The 21,642-nt window shown below is 37.4% G+C and overlaps 1 protein-coding gene across 4 annotated transcripts in view; it reads right to left on the bottom strand.

Moving 5' to 3' along the window:
* The window catches only part of FGF12 (fibroblast growth factor 12), a 603,053-nt gene that overhangs the window by 233,799 nt on the left and 347,612 nt on the right, over positions 1–21,642 (bottom strand). The window contains exon 1 of one of the 4 annotated variants that reach the window (XM_017873444.1): positions 15,143–15,179. The exons of the other annotated variants lie outside the window; for them this stretch is intronic. Coding sequence (XP_017728933.1) covers positions 15,143–15,164 — 22 coding nt within the window. The 5' untranslated portion in view covers positions 15,165–15,179. Of the gene's footprint in view, positions 1–15,142; positions 15,180–21,642 lie in introns of those variants that run through there. 4 annotated transcript variants of the gene reach the window in all.

Consider the following 21,642-nt stretch of genomic DNA (forward strand, 5'->3'; position numbering starts at 1 on the left):
TGTCTCAGTGTTTGGCATTACATTTGTTTATTTCTTCCTCTCTCTTTTTGATTGTAATTAACTGGACACATAACATCAAAGAGATGCTTATTTTCCCTCAGTACTCTGAAAAAAACTTTCATCATCTTCTAGCAACTATTGTTGCTGACAAGTCTGCAATCTATCTTTCATTTGTAGTTAATCTGTCTTTTCTCTCTGACTTCTTTTAAAATATTGTATCTTCATCATTATGTGATTTTATAATATTACTATAATATTCCCAGGTGTGGATTGTTTTAAGAATCCACATAATGGGAAAAGTCCATATGAATTTTTGTGTTTTGCAAATTCTCTATCTTAATCTCTTTGATTATAGATGATCTGGTATTGTACCTTTTCTCCTTTCCCAGGACTCCTTTGAAATGCATGTTAGAGCTTCTCTATATATACTTCCTATCTCTTAAAATCTCACTCAATGTTTTCCATCTATTAATCTCTCAGAAGAATTGATTTGTTTGCTTTCATTTCCAATTCAATCATTTTCTCTTCTATTATTTAGCGCCTATTTTTGAACACACACATAAGCTTTCTTTCTTACTACTGTAATTGCTATATAATTATTATTATTTATTTAATTTAATTAATTTATTTATTTATTTGAGACAGAGTTTCACTCTTGTTGCCTAGGCTAGAGTGCAATGGCGTGATCTTGGCTGACCACAACCTCCACCTCCCAGGTTCAAACAATTCTCCTACCTCAGCCTCCCAAGTAGCTGGGATTATAGGCACGCGCCACCACGCCCAGCTAATTTTGTATTTTTAGTAGAGACAGGGTTGCTCCATGTTGGTCAGGCTGGTCTCAAACTCCCGGCCTCAGGGGATCCGCCCGCCTTGGCCTCCCAAAGTGCTGGGATGACAGGCGTGAGCCACTATGCCTGGCTGCTATATAATTATTTTCTTTAAAATTCACCTTTTTTTCTATACTGCCCTTTTCCTGTCTTGTGATTTCTGCTTCATTTAATTAATAAACATTTTAAATACTATTTTTAAAATTCATTTTAGATTCATCTTAATATCTACAACTCTGGGGTATGAATTATGCAATTTGTTGTGCTTTACTCTTCTTTTTAATGGTTTATATCCTTACATGGTTTCAATGATCAGACTGAGATTTTCCTCAGAGAGAGTTGTGCTGTTTTGTGTTTCCCTGGACTGTGAAACCCATGGAAAGGCTTTGTTTTGGTCTCTTGTAGTACTTTGCAGATTTCCCCAGCTAGAGAGAAGTTCTTACGTTAGCTTCTCAGTCTGGAATTCCAACTTAACAAGGACAGTTTGATATTGAACCTCACCCAGGAAGTGGTCCTCGTTTGGGTTTCTAATTCCTCATAGACAACACTTCCCACCCATTGCTCTAGGTGGACACATCAAGTTCTTTTTAGTTTTCCTTGGCAGATAGAAATTTTTCTAGATCACCATCTCTCAGAAGGAGCACTGCCTCTGACATCCAGTCTCCTGTGCCCACATAAAGGTTAAGCCCAATGCTCACCTGTTTATGCCTATGCCGTTCTAGTAATCGCCACCTGAAGTACAGAAACTCAGTTCCTGCTCATCTCGATAAATATAAATTCCCTCTTCTTTTCTGGCACGTAGAGATTTCCCCTGTTTGGTTTTGAGTGCAACTATGCATTTTAATTTTTGTTGTTATGTTTTCTCCAGCAGATTCACCTATTTTAAGTGGGAGGCAGAATCATTTCGTAACAGCTCAGATTACAATGGTCGAAGTCTTATTTCGGCATCAATGTTTATTATGCCTCTAACAAGTGGTACATTATGGGGGTAACATTAAAACTGTGTAATATTCAAAATGATCATTGTGGTTAGAACTGTGCAAACAGGACATAAAAACACTCTGAAGGACTGAGTCATGAACACATCTGCCTGATCCCTTCCCAGTGTCAGGTATTTTGTAGTTGAGAGTCTCCCAGGGTCAGACACTATCCAAGGAGCTTGGGATACAATAGGGAGCTTATTAGTTTATGTTCCCAAATTTTAAATCTTAAAGGAAAAATAATTTTTGAATAGTTTATTCTATTGCTTTAAGGAAAATAACGTATTTGAAGAGATGTTTTCCCTAGAGAATTACAAACCACCAGTCAGGAAAGCTGTTCTTATTCGCACTCCTTAGAAGGAATAGAACCCTAGTGCAGGAAAAAATGACCTTTCTGATATTACGCATTGATCAAAATCAGACGAGATCCCTTTCTTCTGACTATTTCCTCCTTCCTTCCTTCCCTTCCTTCTTTCCTTCCTTCCTTCCTTCTTTCCTTCCTTCCTTCCTTCCCTTCCTTCTTTCTTTCCTTCCTTCTTTCCTTCCTTCCTTCCTTCCTTCTTTCCTTCCTTCCTTCCCTTCCTTCTTTCCTTCCTTCCTTCTTTCCTTCCTTCCTTCCTTCCTTCCTTCCTTCCTTCCCTTCCTTCTTTCCTTCCTTCCTTCTTTCCTTCCTTCCTTCCTTCCTTCCTTCCTTCCTTCCCTTCCTTCTTTCCTTCCTTCCTTCTTTCCTTCCTTCCTTCCTTCTTTCCTTCCTTCCTTCCCTTCCTTCTTTCCTTCCTTCCTTCTTTCCTTCCTTCCTTCCTTCCCTTCCTTCTTTCCTTCCTTCCTTCTTTCCTTCCTTCCTTCCTTCTTTCCTTCCTTCCTTCCCTTCCTTCTTTCCTTCCTTCCTTCTTTCCTTCCTTCCTCTCTCTCTTTCTTTCTCTTTCTTTCTTTCTTTCTTTCTTTTCTTTCTTTCCTTTCTTTCTCTCTCTTTCTCCCTTTCCCTTTTCTTTCTTTCTTTCTTTCTTTCTTTCTTTCTTTCTTTCTTTCTTTCTGTCTGTCTGTCTGTCTGTCTCTCTCTCTCCCTTTTTTTTTTTCTCAGTGTCTCACTCTGTCGGCAAGGCTGGAGTGTAGTGGTGAGATCACAGCTCACTGCAGCCTCCAACTCCTGAGCTCAGGAGATTCTCCCACCTAAGCCTCCTGAGTAGCTGGGACTACAGGCGCGTGCTACCATGCCTAGCTAATGTTTGTATTTTTGTAAAGACAGGGTTTCTGCCATGTTGCCCAAGCTGGTCTTGAACACCTGGGCTCATGCCATCCGCCCACCTCAGCCTCCCAAAGTGCTGGGATTACAGGTGTAAGCCACTGTGCCTGGTCTCCTCTAACTATTAAAATAACTTTCCCAAAAATGCAAAGATACAGACATAACTACTTTTGTAACTGGAAATTTAAATAGGTAAACCTTAGATTATTCATACACATAATTTTAGTAAACTTCAATTTAAGATTTCCAAAAGTAAGGGAGCAGGGATTCACTTTCGTCATTTTAGCAAACAGCTCTTGAAGAATATTCTTTGGTGTAAGTTTACATTCTGATTTAAGAAAATCACATTTATTTGTTGTTTCTTGTTTGATTTTTAATCCTTTTTCTCCAAACTCCAAGAATCAAAAGCACTTTTTTGGGGGGATCCGGGGGCAGGTATGGGGTTGTGGGCTATATACATATTTTAACTTTTATTTTAGGTTCAGGGATACATATGCAGGTTTTTTATACAGGTGGACTCATGCCTTGGGGGGGAGGGGGCTGTTGTACAGATTATTTCTTCACCCAGGTACTAAGCCTAGTACCCAATAGTTGTTTTTTCTGCTCCTCTCCCTCCTCCGAACCTCTGCCCTCAAGAAGGCTCTAGAGTCTGTTGTTCCTTTCTTTGTGTCCATGATTTCTCATCACTTAGCTCTCACTTATAAGTGAGAACATGTGGTATTTGGTTTTCTGTTCCTGCATTAGTCTAAGAATAATGACCTCCAGCTCTATCAGTGTTCCCACTAAAGACATGATTTCATTTCTGTATGGCTGCATAGTATTCCATGGTGTATATGCACCACATTTTCTTTATCCAATCCACCACTGATGGGTATATAGGTCGTTGTATGACTTTGCTATCGTGAATTGCAAAAGCAGCTATTCAGCTTCCATAATTCATACCTACGTTTCCCAAATGACTATGTGATAAATACATGTGTATATGACTATTTAATAAACATATTAATAAATACAAATAAAATCATGTATTCTGGAGATAAGCTAACAAATTGTCATTTTGTGTGGGGCAAGGGATATATAAGAAATCCCTACACCTTCCACTCAATTTTGCTGTGAACCTGAAACTGCTCTAAAAAAAAAAAAAAAAAAGTCTATTTTTTAAAAATGTCCTTTTATACTCTGTTATCTTCAACAATAAAAGGAAAAAATATATAAAGACATGAGGGACACTGAAAGAGCTCTCAGTCCTTTGGGGAATCGTTAGCAAAGCAATAATATTTACAAAGTGGCTATTTCCCAGAATGACATCGAAATTTCACATATACGCACGCACACACATGCAAACACATGCATTCGCACACAAATAGGTAACTGTGGATTTTTATTAAGTTTAACATACCTAAGGATGCTGCCTTATTTACTCAATTTAATAATAATAAGTCACCACATTTTGGAACCAATATACTCTCAGGAGAAGTCCGCAGAAAGAACACTGCTCTAGGATTCAGGAGGCTTAAGTCCCAGTCCCAGCTTTGCCATTCACTCCATTACTCAGCTTTCTAAAGGAATTGGATCATCAAGATCTTTTTTAGCTCTTTTGTTCCATGGCTTTAAAACAATAATGGTGGTAATGATAAGACACTGACGTACGATTTTATTATGTTTTAGTTATTGGGTACCAAAAGTACCCAGATTTGAACACGTTCAAACACCACAGTGGTATATAACATACTTTTTATAGCTTACTGCTTGGGGAAATAAATAACCGGAAATTAATAACAAGATTTAAATTAAAGGCTATGCCAGAAATCTCTAAGAACAGTAAATCAGATCCAACTTTAGGCAATAATAATTAATATTCACTAATAATTAAATGGGTGATGTGTAGTTTCAGTTCCAGGTGTCCAAGCTTCCCTTCCTTGTCTCATTATTAAGAATTACAATTGACTGCACTGCAGATAAACCTTTAGGCAAAGTATATTTCATCTGTTTGCTTAATGGACTGGTATCTTCTTAAAATTCAGAGTTCTGGACTTAATATCGGTTGTGAGATAATTTATGGTTGATTTCAACATTTTCTGTCACATTAGAAAAATTTCCAAGTGTATTTCAAAGCTTGAAACTTACCAACTTTCATTTGCCTAAATGAAAACATAACAAACGACATTCTAGAATCTAGCAAAGTATAGATGGTGGCTACTAGAGTATAAGTTCATGAGAGAGAAAAAATAATCTAACTATAAATAAATGCTCTACACCATAAAACACTATCAAATGGTAACAATTACTTTATTTCGAAAATAGTGTTTATGCACAGAAATTCTAATTTCTGATAGCAAGATAGCAAGGCAAAATCAGAAAACTCGCCCCTGATTGTCCAGTAAAAAGTAGAGTACAACTTGTTAGATTTCATAGCACATTGTTAAAAATAGTCACCTCATTTCACCAGAATGGCTTTTCTCTCCCTTGGGATCTAATAGCAAGGGAAAGAATGCTGAGTTTCATGCCTAGGCCAGTACTATCCAATAGCAACATAATGCAAACCCCACATAAGTATTTTCAAACATTTCTAGCACTCATATTTAAATAAGCACAATATATAGGTGAAAGTATATATTCTATTTATATAGAGTATATATTTATATACAGTATTCTATTGATATATAGTATATATTTAATGGCATATTCTGTTTAACATAATGTATCCCAAACTAGTAGTCAATATAGAAATTATTGCAATATCATACATTCATTTTCTTCATGCTAAGTCTGCAAAACACACTGTGTGTTTTGCAATCACAGTATATCTCAGTTGAACTAGCCACTTTCAAGTGCTCGAAAGCCACATGTTGCTGGTGGCTACCATATTGTATAGCACAGCCCTAGATGGTTGGACATCTTGACAGACACATTTCTCCAAGCAGCACCTGACCATTTATTATACAAAGCAACAATGATCTTGACGACGTTGTTAATACTGATAACAACAAGGTACAGGTAATCAAAGACCACATACATTCTGAAAAATACATACCAAATATGGTGCAAGCAAAAATTATATCCTAAACCTACTGCCTGCCTGCCTTCATTCCTTCCATCCTAACCTTGATCTTCCCTTCCACCCATGCCCTGGTCTTGATACCACGCCACAGAACACAACTATGAACAAGGCGGGATGGCTAGTGTTCTCATGAAATCGACCCTCTTGTCAAAAAGAAAGAAATTAAATAAATCGTTCCACAATCAGTTATTATAATTCCAAATATAAGAAGTGTTCTGAAGGAGTCCTGGCTGCTATGGAGGCTGAACCTCACCTAATCCCTAGGGAGTCAAAAATGGCTCCCTCAGGATAGAACACGGAAGATGAGTGTAAAGAAAAAGGAATTAGCTAGAGGAAGTGAGTACGTGTCAGAAAAAATGAGGAGCAAAAAATAATGACATTCCACACAAGGACAGAAGTAAAAGAAAAGGTTCAGGGTCAGAAAGGACTTTTTGGTGAATGTAAACAACGGAAAGTGTGGCTGGAGTTTAAAGACCAAGAGTCTGGACAGTGGCTCAAGAGGAGTTCAGATCATCTGGAATGTGATAGAGCACGGTGGAAGAAGCAGTGTGAAAGCAAGGGTCATCTGGAAAATTCTGAATGGAAAAAGTCAGACACAGAGGACATATAGGAAGTGTTATGTAGACTAGCATAACACTTCTTTTTTTTTTTTTGAGTCTCGCTCTGTCACCCAGGCTCAAGTGCAGTGCTGCGATCTCAGCTCACTGCAACCTCGACCTCCCGGGTTCAAGCCATTCTCTTGCCTCAGCCTCCTGAGTAGCTAGGACTACAGGCATGTGCCACTATGCCCAGATAATTTTTTGTATTTTTCGCAGAGACAGGGTTTCACCATGTTAGCCAGGATGGTCTTGTTCTCCTGACCATGTGACTCACTCACCTTGGCATCTCAAAGTGTTGGGATTACAGGCGTGAGCCACCATGCCCGGCCTAGCATAACACTTTCTATTGAGCTTGTCCATCAACCAAATGCTACACCACAGTTCATCACCCTGTACCTACCTTGCCAATGGTGTAGAACTTCAAATATATAGCCATAAAACCTAAACACCATCGCACAAATCTAGCCTTTTATTTTATCTACCTTTGTCCAAGAATAATGGCCTTTCTTTGCTTACCAATTATTAGTGTGGTCTTCTCTATTACCTATAGCAACAAAAAAAAAATACATTGCTATAAAAAACAGTCAGTCGCACAAAACAGCTGGTTTACCCAAGCAATAACATGTTTTTTCCTCCCTTTGCCATAACTAACATAGAGCAAGTAATCAAGCAAAGAGGTTGGTTCTAAATAAATTAAAATTGTGTAACAGTTATAATTCATAATTATATAAGGCATATTCATCATTTCCCTTTAATAAACTGTATTACCCCAAAATATACAATTATTAAATTTGAATGTAAATTACCCTGTAAAAGAAATGCCTATATTTTAAACTTTTCACTTTTATGAAGAGTAATGGCAAGTCACCGGAAAGTTTTAAGGGTAAGAACGGTATCTAATCTGTCCTTTAAAAGCTCAGTAAAGGCTGACAGCAAGAGAACAGATAGGAGGATGAGCAGGGAGACAAGTGAGAAAGTAACAACACGGCCAGTCAAGAGATGCCAGTGACTTGGATTCAGGAGTGTTTGTGAAGATGTAAAATTGTCTTGACTTAGTTATTAATTGCATGTGGGCAAAAAGGGAAATGTGTGGGAGGGCAGTAAAAATAGAAAGTGGAAGTACGTAATCATGGCACAGACGGAATCTTCTTAGAAGACAGCAAAGTAGATCCTTCACTGGTCTATCTCCCCCAAACTCACATATACACCCCAGCATGGCATGGAAGACAAAACCCAGAGTTTATACTTTTCTGAGCTGATGAACATACTTCTCTCCTTGTGAGCTGCATTGACTACTGAGCTCGGTATGCCTCTGTGAGATATTAGAGAGCTAATGGGGAGGCTGCACATGCTATAATAAATTGTATCCTTGCTGTTGTGTGTACTCTTTATAATAATCATGTGCTGATGTGACAGTAAACCAGAGGGGGAAAAGGCAGTCAAGGGAGTCTTAAATAAAACAAGTTATTCTCACAAGTCTTTGAACCCAGATACACTTCTGAGGTCAGAACTCCCTTAACAGGACATGGTTCCAAGGATTCTGATTTAAAAAAAAAAAAAAAAAAAGATTAAAAAAAAAAACTTACTGCTATAGGTAATATAGAAGACCACACTAATAACTGGAAAGGAAAGAAAGGCCATTATTCTTGGATAAAGGTAGATGAAATCAAAGGCTAAATTTGTGCAAAGGTGTTTAGGTTTTATGGCTGTATATTTGAGGTTCTACACCATTGGCAAAGTTGGTACAAGGTACCCACTTTGTTTAAACACGATAACCATATTATTTGAGGAGGGAACTATTAGAAGAGGAACAGATGTAGAAATAAACCTACAAATTAAGTTTAGGATATTTTCAGTTGGAGGCACCAAATGGAAGTCGGATTTACAGGTTTAGAACTCAGGAGAGAGGTCTTGCCTGAAGATACAAATGTGGCAGTAGTTGACGTTTTGATAAATAAAGCCATGAAAGTACAAAGTGAGTGTTTAAGATCCAGGACTCAGCCTTGGATCTCTAAAGATGGAGAATAGTGTAAACTGCTTAAGGAGACTAAGGAGAAACCAGAAAAGTGGGAGTAAAGAATATTTCAAAAACAGGAATCAACCAGCTGTGTTGAGTGCTATCAAGAAATCACAGAAATGAGGGCTGCAAAGTATCCACTAGATGTGGTAAATTAGACGTCATTGGTAACGGTGGCAAGAAGAGTATTGTTAGTGTTAGTGATGAGTGCAAATGCCAGATTAGAAAAAGATGAGATAGAAGTGAGAGGTAAAGAAAAGCCAGCAGTGAATATACAGAATTTGTTAAAAGGTTAAAAATCAAAAAGAAGAAATGTAGGCGCTCTTTCAGTCCTGAAAAAGGATTGGGGACTATTGATATTTTATAAAGATTTAAGCGTATTAAATTGAAAACAGCAAGAAGCTAGGAGAGAGGGGATGAAAGGTGATGTATCTTCCTTACGAAGGTGAGAGGGGATGAGATTTAGAACACAAGAGATTGGTCTTAGCTAGAAGAAATAACATCTTCATTCTAACAGAAGGAAAGAAGGATAGAACAGATGTTAATTTGCTTATTCAGATGCAAAAATGCTGAGGAGCTCCCAAATGTGGTGACTTCTCTTTATAGCAGGTAATTCTCATTCAAGATTTTTAATACATATATGAAAATTCTTAAAGAGAAAAAAAGACTTATACACATACACACACACACACATAAACAATCTCTCTCGGACTACACTGAATATCTGCTGAGGATGACTTTTCCTGGGAGCCACCACAGGTTTCTCACTTTTGGACTCCGGGGGTGACATTCACTGATGTTTGTGTGAGTATCACATCCCAAGAACTGTGCAGAGCACCATCTGCACAGATGCACTGAATGGTCAGTTACCTCTGTATTCCTTAGGCAGAGAGAGGGTGAAAAGGGACTGTTATGAGGGTCAGGAGAACTTGCCTCAATTCTTAACTCTGTCACTCTCATTTGGGTGACATCTGTTTTTACAATGTCCAGATGTATATACAGTAGCAACAGATAGGTAGGTAGGCAGAAATGCAGATATATAGATAGATTTGAGGAAAAGGGGGATGAAATGGCTTTTCAGGAAGCAGGTTCATAGACTAAGTTATGAAATTGCTAGTCATATTTAAATGAATTTCAGTGTGGCCATGGCACTGAGTGCCTACAATGTCCTGAACACTGTGGGCTGAGGCTCTATGTGAAGTATCAGGTCTCTCATTACCATGGAGCTCAGTTAGTATTTATTTATATATAAAAATAATAACATTGTTTTGACATATCCTAAATTTATGTCGACGTTTTCCAATTTAAATGAAAGCATAACATATATATTTTGTTTGTTTCACAGCACACACTTTTAAGGTAGGTAGTATTCAAACTCAGCCCTAATATCTGTAGGGCTTAAAGCAAGAGAACAAATGGAGACTCCCATATCGTATGTTTAATATTTAAATTGATAAATCAAGGTAACTAACTGTCAAATAAAGGATATTTAGTTTTGCTACTTGAAAATTGTGTTTTCCTAATTCACACAGATCTCTTGGGCTCCTCAGATCTGATCTTTCACCAAACAAAGCAAGACTGAGCGAATCTAGCCTTTTATTTTATCTACCTTTGTCCAAGAACAATGGCCTTTCTTTGCTTACCAATTATTACTGTGGTCTTCTCTATTACCTATAGCAACAAAAAAAATACATTGCTATAAAAAAACAGCAAAAAATAGTTCAGACCTCTTCTCTTCCCACTCTGGGCTCCAGTCAACTGACACTGCCAGGGACTCACAGGGATTCACACAGACACAATAGTCTATATGTCCAAGCAACATCCACCTCTGTCTAACAGCCTTGGTGAACCGTCAGGCCAGGGTCATGTACTCTCTGCCACGCAATTTGCCCTTGGAAGTACCGCCAAGGAAGAGGAGCACACGGCTCCTGGAAGCAGCCTCGGTCATGTCTGGGTAGGAACTTCTGGGATTCCAGAGTGTGGTACAGAATAGGGAAGCCCAGGCTGCAGGTAAACATGTCCCCTTATTCCCATGGACTCCTTGCTGCCACAGACGTGGACATGCGTGGAGAAAGGCCTGAGTAGAGTCTAGGACAACGGCCCCTGCCCAAGAATTAAAGCAGTCATTAGTATTCTCATTAAACTATTTTAACACGAAGATAACTGGGGCTCAGAAAGATTAAGCAACAGTTACTCAGCCCAGTTGCTAGAATATGGTAAGTTTTCAATATGGGGTGAATAAATGAGGAATAAATGACACACACCTAATTAGTGACATTGTCTCCAACAGGAACACAGTCTTCTCTTTCTCTCTCCAGAGCTAATTCCACAGTTCCAGGCTGACTTCAATACATACTGCTATCCTAGTTTCTCATGGTCTTGAATATTCTTCTTGATAGCTCATTCACTCATACATTTATGTTTATGTTAGTGTATAATCATACACGTATATGCATACATACACACAGTATATGCTAGCTGCAGCTTATCTTGGGAACCAATCTTAAATATGGCTTGCAGAAATTATTAAGTCTCATTTCATTATTTGATTTCCCCTACACAAATTTCATCTGTCATAAGTTCTGGCTGATTTATGACTCAGGAATGCAATACTTATAAACCTCACCATCCAAAACCGCATTCAAATTCCATTAAAAATTACTTTTCTTGTTTTAAAAAACTTACTGTAAATATAAATTCTGTCTCCCAGCTGGAATCCAGAATAAATATGAATATGAAAGTTAAAGGGAGGCTCTGATAAAATCATTAGAGTAATTTATGTAATATTTATTATTCTATTTTTGCTTCTACATACAAGGTAATGCATGAATAGAAACAGAGACGTGTCTAAAGAACACAAATTGAAAATGATGAATTGAGTAAGTGAAGAAATCAAACTATTTCTGACCTACCCAATAAAAAGGCAATTGGGAGAGGTAATCTCTGCTAATATAAAGAACATTGGAATTGGAGTCAAAAGCTGGGGAGGCAAAAAATAAACTAAAATTCACTGAACACTTACAATGTTCCAGGTACAGGTATATACTTTATTGTTAAAAGTGTCAAAACTTCGATAAGGTTGACATTAACCTATCTGTTGCTCCCTCATCTATAATATGAATATCTCTATATATTGTACAATATAAATAACAGTAATATGAACACAAAAAGGGGCAATTGCTAGCAGGGCTGTACACTGTATTTGAGAAAGAATATAGAGAAATAACCATGGTATTCCTGTCTCACTGTACTGCAAATCCTAGGAAGGATCATAATCGGATCCCATTACTATCATTGAATCACAATGTTCCCTGGCATGCGTGCATCTGGGAACACCCTACAGAAGAGCTGGTTAATATTCTATTATATCTCACACGAAGAATTCAAATGACATCTCATAGCTGGCCCTTTTATGATTTCACAGAACAGATGTGACAAGTCTAAGACCAGTTAGGGGCTATTTAGAAGCTCAAAATTTTAAGGTTTAGATAAACCAAAAGTATATCTAGCCATCTAGTTATAGGATAGACATCCAAATCTGTCTTCTATTGTTTAAGTTGGGAGAAAGAAAATGGCATATTAATAAAATAACTCAAAAAGCCAGGTATGCTTCAATAATTTTAAATAAATGTCTAAAATGGATTTCTTTTATTTCATTCTTGCAATAAAGTAGTATAATTATTTTCAATAAAACAATAACAAAACAGTTCGGATATGGTGACTCAGGCCTGTAATTCCAGCACTTTAGGAGGCTGAGGCCAAGGCTGGAAGATGCTTGAGCCCAGGAGTTGAAGATCAGCCTGGGCAATATGGCAAAACCCCATCTCTACAAAAAAAAAAACCAAATGTGTATATATATACACACACACACACACACATATATATGTATATGTATATATATAAATTATCTGGTTGTGGTGGTGCGTGCCTGTGGTCCCAGCTACTCAGAAGACTGATGTGGGAGGATCACCTGAGCCCAGGCGGTTGAGGCTGCAGTGAGGTGTGATCATGCCGCTGCACTCCAGCCTGGGTGACAGAGTGAGACACTGTCTCCAAAAAATAAAAAGTAACAAGATAGAAATGCCATGACTTTGAAGTTTGATTATAGCCACTCTTAGTTATTTTATATAATTGAACATACATAAGGCCGGGAGGGGTGGCTCACACCTGAATCCCAACACTCTGGGAGGTAAAGGCGGGAGGATTGCTTAAGCCCAAGAGTTCAATACCAGTATAAGCAACATAAAGAGACGCCCCCATCTGTACAAAAAATTAAACCAAATAGCCAGGCATGGTGGCATGTGCCTGTAACCCCAGCTACTTGGGAGGTTGAGGCAGGAGCATCACTTGAGCCCAGGAGGTCAAGGCTGCCGTGAGCTGTGACCACACTGCTGTTGCACACCAGCCTGGGAGACAAAGCAAGACCCTATCTAAAAATAATAATAATAATACATAAAACGTGTTTATAAAAATAAGCAAAGACAAAGACAATCCAAATCATTATAATACAATGCAATATCAGCTACAGTAAATGAGTCATTATACTGGAGGTATCATAATTTAGATTGCATTTTATTTAAAATTTGTGAAGTTATAGAGGTTGACATATGTTAGGTGCTTTTTATTTATTTTTTGTCTACAGAAATATAATTAAGTGCTAGATATATTCTCAGATGTTGTAGAGATCACAATTAGAAATCACAAATGTATCATGCCCTAAAAGAATTCAGACTATTAAGAAAGATGTGTAACTTATAATCACATAAATTCAATACAGTAATACATGGAATAAGAGTTGAAGATAGAGTATAGAAGGTAAAATAAAATTTAAAATCAGTGTCATTTCCTTAAAATTAAAGTCATCATAAATTATATTTTAAAAACATTTCACATTTTGAAAGCAACTTGCTATATGATGCCAGACTGTAGAATTCTATAAATAAGTATTCAAGTTTGAAAAATATATTTTAAAAGATATTCAATTTTTTTAAAAAAATGAAACATATGGAAAAGAAGAATAACAAAATAAGCAAAAACTTTCACTATGTCTTATGAAATATAAAGTGGTGCCAAAATTTTGTCACTTATTTCCTGATACTGATGTCTGTGATACCAAATTACTGAAAAAAAGAAGCCAAAAAATAAAAAGGAAACTAAGGTAACCAAGAAAAAAAATAAAAGGATAATCTTACAACGAAACATAATCAATGGCGAACCAATGTGAAAAGACTAAAATTAACAATACATGGCCAGGCGCAGTGGCTCATGCCTGTAATCGCAGTACTTTGGGAGGCCAAGGCGGTCAGATAACCTGATGTCAGGAGTTCCAGACCTGCCTGGGCAACATGGTAAAACACCATCTCTACTAAAAATGCAAAAATTAGCCAGGCATGGTGGCACATGCGTATAGTCCCAGCTACTCGGGAGGCTGAGGCAGGAGAATCACGTGAACCTGGAAGTTAAGAGGTTGCAGTGAGCAGAAAAGATGGCACCACCACACTCCGGCCTGGCTACAGAGTGAGACTCCATCTCAGACAACAACAACAACAACAATACATATTCCACAATCTTCCCCTGAGGTCTGGGACAATCTAGATCAAACAATTCCTCAAGGGGAAGGTTGGGAACAGCATACGTGCATTTTAATGCTATCCTTTCAGCATTAGCATTTCCATTTGCCTGTTCTAGATTTTTAAAAAGTAACTAAACATTCCTAATCTTTAATGTTTGATCTAGCAAAATAAAAGAAGCAAAAGGGAACAAAATTTGGATCAACTCAACTTTATTTTGATTCTACTTAAAATTATTTAAAATCTTTATTTGATACAAAAGGTTAATAAAAAGGCATTCTCTTATGAGTTATTAAGTATTAGACCCACTTTTCTTGTATAATTTCTACAAGAGTTGATAAATCAGAAGTGTCCAATATAAACTACAATTAGACTAGATGATGGCACAAAAAAATGACTTCGAGGAACAAATGGTGAAATAATTATTATATGTCTGATTAAGACCATCATCCATAATATCTGGACAACAACAAGAACTTCCTTTACTTATCATGTTCAAGTTTCCCTTTTCAATTTTAAAACGTTTAATCTAAACCAAGAATGGCACTATGGTAACCCAGGTATATAAAGAAAGAGCTGTCCTGTAGGCTGACTCATAATCACGGACTTAGTTCACTTAGTTTATGAAAAACATTCAAATGTCCATGAGTTTTCCTTCCTTAGAACACATACAAAATGGCTGTTTAGATTCTAGCACACTACGTGAAAAATGTCAAAATGGAGGGATGAGGGAAAGCGCTTTTGTGTCATGTATTTCTGAGTTTCCTTAACTACTGAGACATGCAGCCATACAGTTTCCCATCTCTATTCATTTATTTGTTGATGTGTTTACCGCCCACACTTACTGCCTATTGAAATTCTTCTCATCTTCTCCGGCCTGGCTCAAATGCCATACTTGGAGTGTGGAGGCTGTGGATACAGCTAAGAGAGAGGATAAAGAGATTGGATGAGATAAGATCTCATGAAGGTACAGTCATTTTAAAGCCATTTAAAGGTGCTCTTGTAAGAAATTGGGAACCTCTGCAAAGGTTTTTATAGGAAAGTAATGTGACATTAAACATGTTTTGAAAAATTCTGTGTGAAGAATAATCAGGGATTCAAGAAAAGGGAGGTTGAGACACCAGGTAGGAGATTTTACAACATTTCAGGTTGGAACAACAAGCCCCTAAATTATGGCAGGAGGGATGAAGAAAAGGTTGTATGAAACAAAAGCTGTTAGCTCTGTGATGGCCAGGACTGAGCTAGTTCATCTTACTATCCCTTATAGTTCCCAGAAAGTCCTCAGTCAGTACCTGATGAATAAACAATAGAATAAAACGTTACAGAGACAGAGTCAATGAGGCATGTGACTGACATGAGGAGATGAGTCAAAGATAAGTGGAGTCCCCAACTTGGCAAACAAGAAGGTCAGTGTAAGAAAACTACCAATATTTGCTAAGTGTCTACTAGGTATCATTAGTAGTGCCGTTGACTAAAAGGGGAAACTCAAGACACAAAGCAGGTTGGGTTCTGAAGGAAGGTAATACATTCAAATCAAGGCAAATTGCATTTGGGTTACCAGTGGAACAACTACCGGCAGGCATCTAGCATGTAGTGGAAAATATGGATGAGGAGCTCAGATGTTAATCTGTGGCTCAGAAATATAGAGGAGACAAGTGAGGTCAATAAAAATGAGCCTATCCAAGGAGAAACCATAGCCAAGCAAAGAGAAAAGCATGAGCCCAAGGAGGACAAAAAGATGTACTGTTTGGGGATTAGTAAAATGTATATCTCTTCACTATGATACTTTTCAGACTGTAACAGTGAAATTGTGGACAACAATATGCTCAGAACTCTTAAAATTAACACACAGTAATGCCTTCGAGCATATAGTTTACATGCTGTGAAATCTACCTGCGAAAGTGCCTGAATCAATTCAGATGAGGTCTAGACCAACTGGAGACTTAATTTAGAATGCAGGCAAAAACATCTCATGAAAATCCTAAGAGTTTGGTTAACATTAAAAAATAATAAAATCCCTACTGTGAAATTATAAAGTTCTTTTCTCAAAGCACATTATAAACAGCAGTTGCAAAGATTATTAACCAAATATTACTGTGCAGAGGGATAAAGTGATCTCTTAAAGGCCTCACAGAAATTCTCATCTCGACTGAAGGGATTTTACTCTGGGTTTATCAGACCAAATCTGGATTATTATACTTGATTCCAAGCAACACCCTCTACAATGATATTGATAAACTGGAGGTGAACAAATCTCCTATATGAAATACAGTTTTATACTAGGTGCTGTAAATCCTTCATCTCAAATAAATTCTTTCCAAATTTAGGATAGGTAAGTTTGGTGTCCTGATTTTCAGACAAGAAAAGTGAGGATTAGAAAAGTTCAATACCTGACCATGTCTCTCTGACATGTGAGTTTTTCAATATTATTACTTCTATAGATGAGCTTAATGCCACCTTGTATCAGAAAGAACTAAGAAACTAAGTGAGACTTAGATTGGAGGCAGTAAGACACGGATTGAGGAGGAGGGGATAGGCAGTGTTGCATAATCAAAGATTTACGTTTACTAAAGCCTTGCTACTCAATGTGTGGTCACCAGGCCGGCAGCAATGGTATCACCTAGGAGGGAATTCCAAAGTCACCCCCCAACTTGCTGAATCAGAATCTGCATTTCACAAGTTTGAGAAGTGCTGATCTGAAGAACTATTACGGAGAGAAGGGATTTGACATTTTTTCCTATGTTTTTAGTTTTGTTTCTCAGAAGACTTGAATTAAGAAGATTCCAAAAGACAGATTTTGAATTAATACTGGGGGAAATCATTTAATAATCAGAGTTGACAACATGTGTCATCCATTGAAGATCATAAGATTCAAGTAGAAAGCTGAACTAAAGCCGTTTGAGTGGTGGCTCATGCCTGTAATCCCAGCACTTTGGGAGGCAGGTGGGCTGATCACTTGAGGTCGGGAGTTCAAGACCAGCCTGACCAACATGGAGAAACATCTCTACCAAAAATACAAAAATAAAAAATAAAATAGCCGGGCGCTGGGCATGGTGGCACATGTCTGTAATCCCAGCTACTTGGAAGGCTCAAGCAGGAGAATCGCTTGAACCCAGGAGGTAGGAGGTTGTGGTGAGCCAAGATTGCACCATTGCACTCCGGTCTGGGCAACAAGACTGAAACTCAAGAAAAGAAAGAAAGAAAGAGAGAGAGAAAGAGAGAGAGAGAGAGAAAGAAGAAAGAAAGAGAGAGAGAAAAAGAAAGAGAGAAAGAGAGACAGAGAGAGAGAAAGAAAGAAAGCGAGAGAGGGAGAGGGAGAGAGGGAGGGAGGGAAGAAGGAAGCAAGCTGAACTACACATGTAATTTGTGGTGTTCTGCATCTCCTCTAACCCACGACCTTTTTAAGATAAAGGCCTTTTTTTTCTCTCTATTGACCCATACTTCAGTACTAGACAGATTACAAGTAGACAATGGATGTTTGTCAAATAATTGAAAATATAAATGAATGCACAGTGGTGATGCAGTCAGTGGGTTCAAATATGAAGTTACATTGCCTGTGAAGTTTTCTACAATATTAAGACTCTGTGATTATAATGTTAATGGGGTATAGGTTTGTTTTTTAATTCTACCTATATGTGGGATAGAGCAGAATCAAAACATTTCACCCAACAAACTCGAATTTCCCAAAGGTTCACAGTGTATATGAAGATGGCTCTATTTATGGGTATTCATAGAGCATTGCTGAGTGCCTTTCACTCTCCCTCTCCACCAGGAGTGATAATCTGCATTTACCATGCTTTGTTAGGTCTATGTCATTGGTAAGGTGACTCATCCAACAAATATATTTGATGTGACATCTGCGTGTCAAGCAATATGCTAGGCTTTGTTCTTTACCATGTTCTACATAAGGACTAAACTCAAGAAATGACTTTATTAGCACCCTGTTCTAATCAAAACAGTAAACTAGCCAGTGATTCAGTAGAACCCTACATTCACTCTCAACTCATATGTAAATAGGGAGAAATAATCCTATAGGAGCTCTCCAAATTGTTTTTGTAAAAGTTTCCTCATGTTTGATACACACTATGAGGTGGCCTCTAACTGACTCTGAGGACATTTTCCTCAAAAAGAAAAAGCCCTTCTCGTGGTTAAAACTGATTTTGTATTACACTTCAAATTCAGGGAGTAGGCCAAGCTTCTTTTTGGTGAAGTAACATGATCAATGGTACAAAAGATAAAACTGAATTTTCCTGTGTTTATTGTAACCATACTGCACAGATAAAGGAAACGGGGAAAAAAAAGAAAAAGGTCAAATACCAATAACACCTATGGAAGTAGGTAATGTGGATAATATATATAAATAAAACTCACAGAAACTCTAAGATATCATTTTAGGATATATTTTAATCATATCCTTCCTTATCAAGTCTTTTACTATTATCACTAATGAGCATAAATCAATTTCACAAACTGCCCATGATATTAAATGTGATGATTCCAAGAAAATGTCAAGACTGGTATTTAGTAAATGTTATCTTTTTAAAAATTTCCATAATTGATGAAGTCCTGGTGGAAAACATATCTAAAAGGCATTTTCCAAGTCTGGGAAATCTAAAAACTTGATAATTAAGGCATGATTTGCCTTTCCACAAAAATTCCAATCAGTTCCTATGGCATCCTATACTTTACCACATTTCTATTGCTTAAAACTGTACTGCAATATGACATTACACATTAACCTACGCAGACATAAAGTCTCCAACTTTCACTCAAAATCACATAGTTCCTTTCCTGTCTGTTTTTAAAAAATGGTTATATTATCTTTGAGACTACACTAGTAAATAAATGTGTTTTCCATTAAAACAAATACTAGTTCCACTATTTTATTAAATTCCTCTGGGGCTGAGGTCCAAACTTATGTAATGGTCTACCTTGAAGGCCTGTCAAAATGCTAGAAACTAAAATAAGGAAAATTTAGAAACATAGTCAATTTGTGTCCCACTGAATGAATCTAAGAACAAATAAAGAATATACAACAGAGAAGCTAATAAAAATATATTTGTTAAATTTGTGATATTCCATTTAATATATATCAAATCTTCTAGAACTTCATATCAAACATCATTAAGCCATTTTCTTATATCTGACCTACAGATATCTTGGAATACATATGCCTGTCCTCCCTGAGTATCAGCACCATAAATATACATCCAGAATAATAAAGCTGAAAGGAATTTCGGAAATCACTGATAGTAACCCTTTTATGCTGAAAATAAGGAAACTAAGTGGAAGAGAAGAAAAATGACTTCCCCAAGGTCACTAGGACTCTGACTCCAAGTCCAGTATTTTTTCTCTGACATCATTTTACCTTAGACTGAATCAAAAGCCTCTTTTATTTATATCTTCTTTTCAAACAGGTTGCGTTTCAAACCAAGCAAAAGAATAAATACAGAGAACTGCAGCATACACAGAAGACTTATTTAATGCTGCTATCAATAACCTTAAAATAAGAGAAAAGAAGAAAAACCAGTGAGGTAATCAAGAGTTGACAGAAAGAACCTTTTTCATTAAACCCAATCAATACTGTATTTCCCCATCACTTAGCCCTTCACCAAAGAAAGTGAAACCAGAGTGAGTATGTTCCCTCAAGGCTATTTAACACTAAAATGACTTGTTGGTCTCAACTGTAAATGTAAGGACCAGACATGACTAAATCTGAAATCAATGGCAAAGGTTATTCCTCATTAACCTAACATTAAGAAACCTAAGCCAGTCAAAATAGAAGTGGGCCCTTTTCCAAATTTGCTGCACCACCCACTCCCTCTAGGTTTCTGGGGCAAAGAGATAAATTAATATAAAGATGCTCCTTCTTTCAGCATTCCCACAGAAACTGCCCCCTGCATCAGTGGGTGCTCTGGTAAGAAAGAGGTAAAGGTTGAAGGTGTTAGGCAAAGTAAATACTAAGTACAAGAAGGGATGGCCATTAGGAGTTGGGTTGGGGAATAAGTAAAGACATGAAGTTCTCAGTATTTATCTAACAGCTATCTATCAAATTAAACTGGAGTAACAATATGTTTGGAATTTAGTATCAAATGAAGAGATATTTGTATTAGCCAAAAATACTGATTTATTTTCTTTCCCAACATTTTCATATATATGCAGAAATTCCCTCAGAGCCTGACTAGTACTGATGCCATGAGCACATTAGTCACCACTGGAATTAATTTCGTTTTGATGAATTATTTCTAATCACCTACTATGTAGAAAGCATTGAAATGACAGGGCCCTTGCCCTCCAGGAACTCACTCTCCAGCTGCAGAGACAAAGAGGTACTTACAGAGTAATTATAAGACAAGACAGACTAACTGCAGACAACAGTGCAGGGTACAAAGCCTGGGGCAGGCAGTGATTCATTCTACCTGGAAGGATCTGCGAAGATCTGGCAGAAGAGATGGGAGTTGAGCTGGGCTTTGAATAATGGGCAGGACTGCAGCAGCGTGGATAAATGAGGGGTTGTCTCTGGGTAAGTGAAGGATAGGTGTGGAGGTTAATGGCATCCCTCGTGGAGAAATAAAAACATCTATAAACTAAAAGAACTGAAATGGATAGATGCAGTAAATGTTCTATGAATGTCAAGAAGGTTTGGGTCAGTTAGAGTAGTATGTGGGGAAGGGTGGAGAAAGAACCTTGATTGTGGAGCCTATTCATATTGATGATACAATAATAAACTGTTTGCTCTTAACCAGGCATTGAGCCCACATGTGTATTTTTAAAAGACAGATTGTGGCTAATTTTTTTAAATTAAGAAATTACTGTTTTTCTTGAAATACAGACATTAAAGGAGAAACGGTCCAAAATAATACAGCAAAACTCTAACTTGGAACACAGTAACGCAAATCAGGCAAGAGTTAACAAATCTTAATTATATACTGCCTTACACAAAAGAAGACAATGATTTTCTCAGTATTTCTATATCCCATTCCCAAGCACATGATATAGAAATACTCCATAGGTGTCTAGCAATATAACTTGACTATAGATATTTAAAGGCAGCTACGCAACATTTATATTGCTCCAGACACAGAACAGGCATATAGCTCTTGCTACCAGCACTGGGCAATGGGCCCCAAAAGGAGGCAGCTGTGGTGCAGCAGTAAGGAATAGCCTTATCGCAAATTTCAGTCCTTGCTCTGCCTTTCATAGTTGTGTGACCTAACGCCCACTATGAGTCTCATTTCTTTCTTCCATGAGGTGGGCAGGTGTATTGTAATGAGTCCTGTTTTCCAATTCAAACCCACCAACACTTTTCATATACACCCTACCAGGTAGACATCTCAAGGCTAAT

The sequence above is a fragment of the Rhinopithecus bieti genome, unplaced genomic scaffold (assembly GCF_001698545.2).
Source record: "Rhinopithecus bieti isolate Rb0 unplaced genomic scaffold, ASM169854v2 scaffold_5626, whole genome shotgun sequence".
In the NCBI taxonomy this organism is placed as follows: domain Eukaryota; kingdom Metazoa; phylum Chordata; class Mammalia; order Primates; family Cercopithecidae; genus Rhinopithecus; species Rhinopithecus bieti.